Raw genomic sequence first — 12368 nt, forward strand, 5'->3', positions numbered from 1 at the left:
GATATATTTTTTTTTGAACATGCAATACAAATGATTGCTCAGAGACAAATACATGTAGTAGTATTTGGTATGCAGGGTGTTATATTAAATCTTCTACATAGTACTTGTTATTTAGGTTAGGTGCCCTATAATAGGACATAATAAAACAAAAATCTTAACAACAATCTGAACTAATGATTTCTAAATGAAACAATTTTGACAAACCTATTACTAATTTTATAAATTACTGAAACATTTCAGAATTGATTGAAAGCAGAAGTTTTGATAGATCACACATGCCCAAAAATTAAACATCTAACACTAACTAAAGGAAGATGAAAATATGACCTCAGCTGGAAAATCTTAAGATATCTTAGATCATCACCTTGACTTCATATTTTGTATATACAGTAAAAATAAAGCTTATCTCATGCCGGATAACTTCCTCCACAGCAGCCTTTGCACTAGCAACTAATTCTTCTACATACCTGGAACATTTATATCAGCCGCATCCAGATAAAAAAAAATGCAAACTCAAGTAAGATCAAATTATGATCTTCTCCACTTGTGTACCTGCTTCAATGCAACAGCTAAACCAATAATAGTGTGATTGTAAGGGCCACCTTGCAATCCAGGGAAAACAGGTTGGTTGATTTTGTCTTTGTAGTCATACAATACCTTCAAATTGAAAGAACAACAACTGTTATGATTTATGAATTTACATCAATTCAAGTAGGAAACAACACATATTATCCTATCAATCAAAGTAAAAGGTACAACAGCCTTATCCCTTCACCAAAAAAAAAGAGGAAAAAAACAATAGTCTTATCCTACTCGGTGAAAATAAAAATTCTAACATGCAATCTATTTATAAAATCATCATATACCGTATACTTGTGACTGCATATTACCTTGCGTACACGTTCATAAACATACAAACGTGCATAAGCACTAAGTGAATTGAGAGAAAGATGTAAATAATGAAAGATGCTAAGTGAATTGAGAGAGCTTGTTACATGAATTAAAATACAACTGATAGAGCTTGTTTGAAAAATGTGAACCGCCTACTTGATTGTCATATGACACGTTGACATTGCCAATAGTTAACACTTAACAGTTTACACAATGACTCAAATAGAAACGTAAATAATTAAATATTTAAACAAGTATAATTTTTCATTAATGACCGCAAGGTCTATTCAATCTTTGAAAAGATATCAAAATAAAAAGACAATGATTATTAAATAACCATATACAACAAGAAAACTACTGTAGCTTATATAGAAGAAATATTTATGACGTGCATGTATTTAGATTTCTAAGAGCCAAATGTCATGGTGTCCAACAATGACCCCTTAATATATAAAACAATTACTGACAACTTGATTGATAGTAAGTTTTACACCTTATATATTGGGCAGACAAATGGTGCATATACTTTAGCGGTGGCTGTGGAATTAATTATTGAAGGACAAGGTGTTAATATATTAAAATAAACTAATAGGATATTATACTCACACGCACATTAAATATATCTTTTTAATATTTTTAATTAGTATATTTCATATGACATGCATTAATATTTGATATAAAAAAATTACGACTTTTATAAATTTTATATTTTTAGTCCTTTGATAAACTTCTTTATAAAGTTTATAAAAATTAAATCACACATTTATTTAACCTTCATCTAAAGTTCTCTCCTCCAATATTTGTAGCATAAATTAAATAGTTTATTATTCTTGTAAGTTATTTTAAACCTATTTGAATAAACTTGTTGTAAAATTTGTCAAAGAAATATTTAGCTTTGATAAATTTTTTGTTCAATTTTATAACAAATAACTTATGATTCTTATTAACCTATTTTGATAGGCTTCTTCGAAGAAATACATAAGTTGGGTCAAAAGGATAGCTGGATAGGTATCAAATTTTGAACGGAAACAATAAATATAAGTACAAAACCAAACCTGTTGGCGTGCTCGCTGGAGCTCCTGCTCAAGTTGGGTCAGTTTAAACCTACTGCTTTCTAATTGTTGCTGATATGCCTGAATTAATAGAAAGAAGGATTTAAAAAATAAGTCAAGAAATACATATAAAACATGACAAAATATTGGGTCTCAATAATGACATATTGAACAACTAACCGAGCTATATCACAGTAATTTTAGAAGTTCATTTAAATTAAATTAACAGAAAAGGCCTTACCTTTTTCCTCAGTCGACTTTTCCTGGCAGCCTCACAATTTTGAGCAAGCCGTCTTAATGTCTAAATGAAAAATGAAAAATTAGCACACAGTAACAAAAGGCTTATGCTATTTGCACACAATTACTGCATACAACCTTTTGATTTGATTTATCTTTTGATCCACTGGATTCACACCTTTCAGGCTGCCAAAAGACAATGAAGCACCATATTTTAGAGTAAAAATAAGCATGTTTTTGTATGTATGATAAATTTAAACAATTGGTATCTTCAATGCGAAATCCAAGAGATTGATCCAGCGTTCCAAATTCAGAAATGCGGGGAGGATGAACATTAGTTGCTTCCATGGCTCTGAAACCAAAATCACGACAACAGGTTAAAAAAAAACTGAATGCGTATCCAATCATCCAGGTAAGGCTGAGAAAGTCTATGTTCCCAAGCAAAAGAAAAGTCCAACTCGAACAATCAAGATCTAACTACAAATCCATGAGGAAATTCAAGCACACTAAAGTCATTGTAAACTATTGAGCAAATCTGAAGCCACCAAGAAAGGAAAACAAGAGCCGACAGAACAGGGTTGTATAGTTCAAATTCAAAGAATTAGAAGAAACTATATCATTCGGTTTCAACGAGGATGAACGAATCAACATAATGAAATGAACAAGAGGATTTATCTCCACTCTAGAATAAAGAATCCCCAATAAACAGAAAAATTTAAACAAAAAACTTTTAATTGTTTCCCCCCTCCATGCTTTCCTCTGCAATCTTAGAAGAGAGACCTCTAAAATTTTCAAGTTTACATTAACATCACAAAATCAAGATGCTTGCAATGGATTCCTTAATTTTGGGGAATGAAAATCAAAACCCAAAAGGGGGAAAGCGAAAATTGGTTAAAAGGTTAGAAATTGTGGAACCTACGAGAAATAGCAAAAATCCATTGAGAATTGGGACTATGCCAGTCCATAGAGGAACCGGTTGATTTTGCATCTTTTCGTATTCTCTATTCCACTGTTAGTGAAAAAGAGAATCATAGTAGATGCACATCACTTTCAACAAAAAATCGCTTATTGAAAACAAAAAAAATTGGAGAAGTTATATCCATCTAAGGTTAAGAAAAATGATCAGATCTTAAAATATAAAAAAAGAGAGAGAGAGAAACATGTGTGAGGATGAGGCTCGTAGTTGATTTATATATCCCAAATTGAGCTAGGGTTTTGGGATTTGGGAATTACCAATTTGTCACTGTAATTGTTCGGTTGTACAGTCGTTTAAGTCGAAAAATGGGAGCACCGAGCACGTATGCACGATGCAAAAAATGCAAGTTGTCATGTGTTAAGTCGGGATTTCAAAAAAATGTTAAAATGCAAAACACTAACAAAAATCAAAAAGGGGGAAAAAATATGGTTTTACCAATTGATGTTGATTCTTATATTTGTTCAATTCATTCCCCATAAAGAGCAAATCTCGTTCCAAATCAAGAACTTGGGTTTGAGCCTCCCGTGCCCGTTCGTCAGCGTTGTTCCCAAACTCCATCAACGCTTCTCTGTCTTTATCCTACAGGGCGCAATCATTCTCCAACGACTGGCAGCGAGCCAACAATTTCTCACACTCTGTCGCCAGTCTCTGCTGATTCTCCTCAGCGAACTTCTTCAGAGCTCGCGCATTCATTCCCGCTTCATACTGCTCCAAAAAAAAAAAACCATAACCAAAAATTTCAACATCGACTTCCAAAATTAAAAATTAAAATTGTGAGAGAAAGATCTTGAAGAGGCGTGAAACCTTGAAGCGGCCGATGAGTTGGTCTTTCCGCTTCAATTAGGGGAGAAGGGAAAGGAGGTGTTCGCGGAGGCGCCATTGCGACTCTTGAGAAGCTCGAAGCTTGGATTCTAGGGTTTGCGACGCGCGTCAACTGAGCTTCAAGAATTTTTAATTTATTGATTTAAAAATTAACAAAGGCGGTTTGCTAAACACACCGTCGTAGAAGGAATTGTAAAATTTACGAAAATGTCATCGTGCCGTAACTACGAAGACGGGTGTTAAAGACCGTCGTAGTTAATTATGCCTTAATTACAAAAATGCCACTGAAGCACATTCTAAGACGGTTCTAAGGAACCGCCTTAGAAAGTGCGTCGTAAAAGAATAATCTTTTAGTAGTGAAGACCCTAAATGAATGAATACAAATTATAAAAAATAAAATTAGTGGGTTCAATTATATAAATATAAATAAAATAAAATATAAAAATATAAAATTTTATTTATAAATTTAATGAATTTTAAAAAGTAAGAGGGTACAAGTGAATGTAGATCCGTCACTTGTTTGGCTTATTTTACTTTTAGGCCGACAATGTTAATCTCTACCTTCAATCAATGCATTTCTTTTTAATGTACTAACTAATATAACAAAAATTGTATTTAAAAAATATATTTATTATCAAATAATATAAGTGCGGATACAAGAAGTGAGACATCGTAATAATAACTAAACCCACATGTATACTCAATTTTATTTTTTTTTGCAGGTAATTATCTAGTAGGTCCAGGTCCAAACATATGTAATTAAGTAAAGATACTACACATGGTGGTCCAAAATTGGTTACCATATACACACAAAATTGTTACGTGACTACAAATCAAAGATCAGAACAATCAGACAATTATATGTTTATATTTAAAGAAAAAGAAAGAATATGTGCATCTTATATGCATGTACGAGTGTGAACATTTCATGAATGAAATGTTAACCATTGCCTCCTACTTTATTTCTACAGTTTTGAAGCTATAATGTATCCAATTCTGGAGTTGCTTTAAATACCTGAAATGAAAATTTTGTGGAATTAGTTGAAACAATTATGAACAAAGTTTCTAACAAGCAAAAAGAACTAATACAGTAGACACCTACAATTTTAAATATAAATGTCGTGGAGTCTTTTATTATTAAGATTATATATGTTGTAGCTAAATCATGCCTAAGAGAAAAAAGACTTAGCTCAAGTATTAGAGTTTAAGTAGGGAAGCCTTGAAACCATTACAACATTGTTTTAGAAAATAAAAACTACTAGAAAAAGAAACCATAGAATTATAAAAAATAAAAAAGAAGAAGTTATTGAATGAAATCGCCCTTTTTCATAGAATTATAAAATAAAAACAAAAATTAATTTGCAAGTGCAATGAAAGTACAAAATCATCATATAATTAATTTATAGTACCTAATTAGATACAATAAAACATGTTGTAACAAAAAAAATGGGTTAATAATTTTTTGTCTAAAAATAATTTCTAAAATTTGATATTAATTCTTCTCTTTTAAAAAATTAATATTTTTCGTTTCCATATTTTTTAAAATACTCGAAGTTTAATCCCTAAATCTAACATTTGTTCTGGTATATAAGATTCAAAGTTGAGAGAGAGACTAAAATTAATATTTTAAAAATCATTGACTAAATCAACAAGTCATTAGTTTAAATGGAACTAGATTCAATCACTTTAAACAAGGTCTTGAGTTTGAATTGTGTGAATAAAAAAGAACATAATTAAGAAGAGAAATTTCATTAAAAATGGTCATTCAAGTTCTCTGACAAAAATAATTTATCGATAAAGTATATAGAAACTTCACACCAACAACATAGTCACATAAAAAATGTCATAGGCTAAAATTAAAATTTGAACATTTTTAAAGGACTAAAAGCACCATTAATAAAAAAAGAAGACCTAATTAATAAGTTCAATTCATTTGAAAGGAATGATATGCAAGTTCTCTCTCACACACACATTACTTAACAATCAATTTCTCATTCAAAATCTATTAAGGTTTGATAATTATTTCAAAAATAAGAGTTTTAAAAACTAAAATATAGAAACAACTAAAAGATCTTTTCTATTTTCTTAAATTCTTTTGTTTTCATCTCATTCAACCTTTCTCGATTCCACCCTATTATGTGCCTTGTATCACCCTCCGCCTCCAATTGATTGAGCAACCTTCTCTAGTATATTTTGAAAACTAAACAAATTTTGAAAGTAGATATCAAACACATCTTAATTTTCTCTTATTCTTTTCTCTTCAAGATTACACCAAGATTATGAATATGGATTCAAGTTCCCTCCAAGGTGTACACATTCTAAAACTTCCCATAAGAAAAAATTGTGACGAGAACATGCTATAATATGCATCATTGTGTGACAAGGAACAAAATCTATTTTCTAAAATTATTGCATAAATCATCAAGAAGGAAGTTAATAAGAATACCCTTTATAATAGCTATAGCAAAGTTGTTAAGCAGAAATATTGAAGGCAATGGTGAAAGCTATAACAATATAAACACTACTTCTTTATGTTTTTTTTATGTTTTGTTGCCTCATTGAGAATGGAATTTAAAAAAAAAATCAAAATTTGTTCTAGAGCAATACCATAGTCAGAAATGCTACGTAATATTCAATCAAAATATGCATATGCAAATCAATGATCATAACCTCACCTTCAAAGTTCTTACTACTTCCATTTATGCTTTTGTTGTTTTTCTTTCCAAATAAGCCTTTGATTGGAAAAATAGAATCCATAACTCATTCAGAGGTAGTTTCAGGATTCTCAGAATTGACACTAGGATAAACATTTTTCAGATCCTTAAGTAATTGTAGCTTCTCAATCTCCTTGTCTTTAACCAAAATAGTGTCCTTAAGGGAAGACACCTGAAAGGTTAGGTAGAAAATTCAAACAAGTTAAACTACTTGTCTACAAATTTAACTTATTGTCAGAAATTTTAAATCCTTGATAAATGCTAACTCCACCTTGGTCAGCAAATTGAACTAGTTGTCTTTCTAGTAGATAGTATATAAGATAGATATCAGAACTGAATTACTTATATCTTTCTATAGGTCTTTATAAGAAAGAGACAATGAAAAGAAAGGAATGTTGATACTAGATCAGATGAAAGGCATTGATGCATTCATAAAATATATATTGAAAGAAAAGTAACATAACCATATTAATCAAGTTAAGTACCTGCTCCATTAATTCTCTGACGTCTCTACCATCTTTGGTACTTTTAGCAGCACCTAACTCAACTCCAGAAACCCTCTCAGCAAACTTTAAAGTACTTAGAGATTCAGAAAAAGACTTTAAATCTGAATTAATTTGGACTAACATGAGTGTCTTGGCCTGACCACCTGTGCAATAAAATTAAACATATGTTTCAAATGGAATCTTATCTAATCAGAAATAGTGGTATAGAATACAAGTCCAAAAGACATAAAGAAACTCAAGGATTTTTCACTTTTGTGCATACTAGCAAGGCAAGACATGAAGTGTTAGATACTAGCAAGGCAAGGTAAGAAATGATAAACTATGATTTTACCAAGAGATGATTGCAGAAGTTGAGTAAGCTTGCTGTTTCTGTATGGTACATGGGAGGTTTTTTGAGCAAGAGCAAAAATGACATCTCCAAGGGCAGATAATGATTTGTTAATATGTTGTGCTTCCTTAAGTCTATCCCCAGTTACTTCAGAGCGATCTACCCTTTCACTTCCTGCCAAATCTACCAAATGAAGATTACCTTGAAGAGAAGAACCAGACTTCTTATCCTTCCCATGAACATGAATTGAGACCACACTGTGCACACAAGTGTATTGAAAGTCATTATACTAGAAGACTTGCATTGTTGAATTGTCAGGAGAGTGAAAAGACAAACCTGTGAGAACGACTACTTCTTTCATTCATAGCAGTGGAACCCTTGGCTCTATTTTTTAGGCCAATGTCCATTAGCTTAATGACATCTGAAGTTGATTTCACAGGTTGCATTGTAGCATCAGGTACTGCTAATCCATTTGGTTGAGAGTGACTTAATATCCCAAGTGTGTGCAAATCAAGGAAATCATAGGTCATAAACATGTCATGCTTCATATATTTTCTTTTCCAAAAATAATTGAAAGAAAAACTAGAAGAAGAAAGTTTATGCAAAGAATAAATTGTCCATAATAATTGAAAAAGGATATTTTTTTGAAGAAGCATCAGTTGATAACAAGTCACGCACTTGTTCATTATATATCTCAATTATTTGAACCCCAATGTCATACTCTATGGAGCCTTTTCTACTTGTGGATATGCTAAAGAGGTCATTAAGAGCTCGATAGTTAACACCAAGACTCTCAGTTGTTGCACCATTTGGACCACTCTAAGAAATAATGACATCTTATAGAATGAGTAATTCCTTTATCTAAAATGATGAATGATATATATATATAAAGTTGCTTACCATTGTGTAAGTTTTCCCTGAACCAGTCTGGCCATAAGCAAATATACATACATTAAACCCATCAAGTACTGATCGTATAAAGGCTTGTATGTCAGCATACACCTCAGCTGCATCATTTAGAGTAATAACAATCAACACAACAATAAAGTGTAAAAAATCCAAATAACAAGAAATTGGAGTCTATATAAATAGGTAGTATTATAATGAAAAAATGTTTTTCCATTCAAAGCCTAATGGCAAATGGTGAGTATATAGAAATAAACCTTGAGTTGAGGTTGGGCCAAAGACCTTGTTGAACTTAAATGTTCTAAGTGCTTCTTTTCCTTGTTTGGCGGGATTTGCCACAACCAAGTCTGTTTCACCAATGTGTTCCACAATAGATTGTTTTTCCTTTTGTCCAGGAAGAAATGGTCTAAGTCGACAATATACTCTAATATTTCCTGTATTGGAAATGTTTCACATGAATTCAGAATCAACTCACATCAATTACATGTTAGAAAAACACATATAATGCCACCTTTTAATTCTTGAACTTCATTGAACAATTTTCGATTTTCTGCAAGAACTATTTGATAACTCTCAGCTGCATCTACTAGTGATTTAAGATTTATACCTGAACAAGTTACAATACAATTATCATACCTTACCTCTTTCAAAAAAACAAAATAAAATGGAGGGTAAGGGGAGCATAAAAGTGACATGTAATTGCAAACTAGGCTTACCTAATAGATTACATTCCTCAGAATAAATCTTTTGCTCTTTCATAGCATCTTGCTTAATGGATTCCCATGACAGTTTCAATTTCTGGATGTTTGCAAGTTTAGTAGAAAATTGAAATATTTGACATAATAACAATAAGATTGACATTCACCTATATGTAAGTTTACCTGTATGGAACTAAATTGAAAATTCACAGCTTTTCGTATCTCGTTCTCTTTCATGATCCACTTTTGATACTTTGACTCAGAAATGACTTCATTCTCTTTAACCTCATTTCTTAGTTTTTCCAACAAATGTTCATATTCTTGTGATTTATGTTTCAATTCCTCTTTAGCATCCTCAACTTTTGCTTCCAACTGTGAGCATTTTACTTCATATGTTTTTTTCGTTGTTTCTAGTTCCTGCTTAAATGTTGAAATTTCTACATTTTTGTCCTCCAACTCTTTAATATATTTAATAATCTCTTTGTCATCTACATTTTCTTTCTCGTTAACTTTTGCTTCCAATTGTGAGCATTTTACTTCATATGTTTTTTTCAATGTTTCTAGTTCCTGCTTAAATGCTAAAATTTCTACATTTTTGTCCTCCAACTCTTTAATATATTTAATAACCCCTTTGTCATCTGCCATTTTTTCCTTCTCAGTTTTTGCTTCCAACTGTGAACATTGTATTTCATATGTTTTTTTCATTGTTTCTAAATTTTTCTTTAACGTCAAAACTTCCATATTTTTGTCCTCCAACTCTTTAACATATTTAATAATCTCTTTGTCATCTACTTTCTTTTCTGCCTCAGCTTTTGCTTCCAACTGTGAGAGTTGTACTTCATAGGTTTTTCTCATTGTTTCTAGTTCTTGCTTTAATGTTGAAATTTCCATATTTTTGTCCTCTATATCTTTAGTATATCTAATAACATCTTTATCATTTTCCATCTTTTTGGTGCCCTCAATCGGTTTTAAGTCATTCACCATCTCTTTTTCTATGTTAATCTTGTCAAAATGTTTTAATTCTTCTACCTTCTTGTCTTCTTTTTTAGTCCTTCCAACCTGTATTAAGGGGCCAAAAAGCTTACAATACAAACAAATGAAAATAATTCAATATTATTTGTTTCTTTAGCTTTAGAATACACACAAATTAAAAATCATCTTGTAATATCCTATTTCTAAAAGTGCGTACACATGTTGCTTGCAGTTACTTGGAAAATACAAAAAATATTACATTTACCTGCTGAAGTTGATTTGTATTAACCATATGTTAGAAAAAAGTTTTCTATGATAAATAGAAATGTTTGTAACTTGTACTCATGTACTATGTATTAATTCACTTGTAACATGATGATTGGTAAAGATATTTGGGATACCTCACTCTCTTCCTTGGTTCCAAATGTAAGGGCCTCAAGTATTTTGATTCTTGAGTGATATTTTTCTTCACGCGCCTTAAAAAGGTTATTTTGCTAAAGGCAAAGAGTAAGAAAATGGCGAGATTAAATCAATTGAATAAAAAACAAAGGTTAACTAACCTTGAAAATAATGTTATTATAACTAACTTACAGTTTTTAGATGTGCTGCTTGAGTTGATATACGTCGTTCAATCTCTTGTACAACTTTTCTCAATAAGCAAGCCACACGCTAAGATGCAAAGATATTTGTTAGACAATACTCCAAACTAAACCTTATTATAATGTGTAACTCATTTTGCATGAACTTATATATGTGCTTTTCATGAATACATTTATGATATATGTAACACTAAAGCCTCCAATGCCATACATGGGGTATTTCACCATTTCTTCTTTCAACACTTTCTTCCAAGATGCCATTCACTACACTCAAAAGTGATTGGGTAGGAGCATTCTGCAACAATAAATGCTGAAACAAATCAATGATGCATAGAACTAAAAAGATGTGTATAATTTGTAAAAATTGAAAGATAATGAAAAGAATATGAGAATTTACATCCAAACTAGTTGATTTCATCAATTCTGAAATTTTTGCTGAAGGAAGATCTCCGTAACTTCCTTGTCTCAGTCGAAATACCTCCGGGAACTTATGACCTACTTGGCTTATTAATGTAGTTGATGGCTCTGTAGAAGATATGGAATAAGTACCATAAAGAAAAAACACTATCTAATTGGTCTAATGAATCACAAAATAAGAGATATATTTTGATTTCCATAGTATATATGTCTTTCACACAAACATTTATTTCTCCCTTCCCTATTTCTTTTTCATTTTCCTGTGGATGGATAGGCTTGGAGATAGAATATTTATTTCTAGCAAACCTAGCTTATTATTAATTAAAGCATTCGTGTAAATTGTATACCATGCAACTAAAAAAAGTTTAGAGCTCCATTTTTATTTTATTTTATACACAAGCATAACATTTGTGCATATCACATGTCGATTATTCCAGTTTTGACAAACAAATTACTATTGAAAGTTAGAAAATTAATTATGTTTGCTTTTCTATAAATTTTTGTATTTAGCTTAACAACATGTGTAGCATTTCTAATTAAGAAATTGTTAATTCATTTGTATCTCATTATCTCTATAAGCATCAAAACACAATCACAAAAGGTAAGGGTTGGGTTAAAATTTATTTTACCTGTCATAACTGGGCTATGCAAAATATGTTGAAACTTTGCCTCGGATGACACCTTACTCTGGAGTGAGTTAATTCCGTTGAAATTGGCACTTGAATTGCCCAAGTCTCTGGGTTCGATGGTGTGGTTATTAGATGGTGGATTCATCACTAGGTGATTCCTCAAGGGACAATGACTTCATACATTCATGTAGAGATGTTTCATAACATTTTCCATTGTATCATATCACCCAATAAACTTTTCTAACCTGAATTTAATATCCAAATTATCCCAACAAAAATAATAGTAAAAATCATTTATTAACATTAAATGATTAAATTATAGAATATAATGCAGTGCATGCAATACCTTTAAAAACATTTTGCTTTCAATTTCATTCACTATCAAAAACCATGGACTATTCATTCAAAAGAGAAGAGTAGCAAAAGGCAAACTCAAAGGGATCAAAGGTTGAATGTTTGTAGATTCCTAAACAAAATTAAACAACCTAAGGTTCTATCATTTTGCATTTCCAATCATTAATATATTGGAGCATATATATTAATCTCTTCTTAGTTCTCACTAATGTACAAATGATAAAAGCTTGAAACCACTTCAATTCTGAACATGGGTCTAAAACATTA

The 12368-nt window shown here is 31.1% G+C and overlaps 2 protein-coding genes across 3 annotated transcripts; both read right to left on the reverse strand.

The window, feature by feature from the left end:
- Nucleotides 1-193: 193 nt before the first annotated feature.
- LOC106794632 (transcription factor TGA7) lies at nt 194-4339 on the reverse strand. Of its 2 annotated transcripts, XM_026123810.2 has the most exons (7): nt 3961-4339; nt 3592-3861; nt 2319-2532; nt 2185-2244; nt 1947-2024; nt 553-657; nt 194-467 (listed from the first exon to the last, which is right to left on the reverse strand). In XM_026123810.2, exons 3-7 carry the CDS (start codon nt 2526-2528, stop codon nt 444-446), a joined length of 477 nt encoding a protein of 158 aa, XP_025979595.1. In that variant the 5' UTR covers nt 2529-2532; nt 3592-3861; nt 3961-4339; the 3' UTR covers nt 194-443. The 2 variants fall into 2 exon arrangements, with proteins under 2 accessions (XP_025979595.1, XP_040860969.1); XM_041005035.1 differs by having other exon boundaries at nt 2319-3861; nt 3961-4338.
- A 2399-nt stretch (nt 4340-6738) lies between these two features.
- LOC100779403 (kinesin-like protein KIN-14P) lies at nt 6739-11892 on the reverse strand. The gene is made up of 16 exons (XM_041005499.1): nt 11748-11892; nt 11099-11226; nt 10913-10996; nt 10694-10771; nt 10504-10596; nt 10160-10189; nt 9314-10075; nt 9149-9230; nt 8944-9039; nt 8690-8866; nt 8427-8533; nt 8185-8345; nt 7863-8024; nt 7530-7783; nt 7178-7341; nt 6739-6864 (listed from the first exon to the last, which is right to left on the reverse strand). The coding sequence occupies exons 1-16, from the start codon at nt 11890-11892 to the stop codon at nt 6739-6741; spliced, it is 2649 nt and encodes an 882-aa protein (XP_040861433.1).
- Between the last annotated feature and the right edge of the window lie 476 nt (nt 11893-12368).

This window comes from Glycine max, chromosome 9, assembly GCF_000004515.6.
Source record: "Glycine max cultivar Williams 82 chromosome 9, Glycine_max_v4.0, whole genome shotgun sequence".
NCBI classification, from domain to species: domain Eukaryota; kingdom Viridiplantae; phylum Streptophyta; class Magnoliopsida; order Fabales; family Fabaceae; genus Glycine; species Glycine max.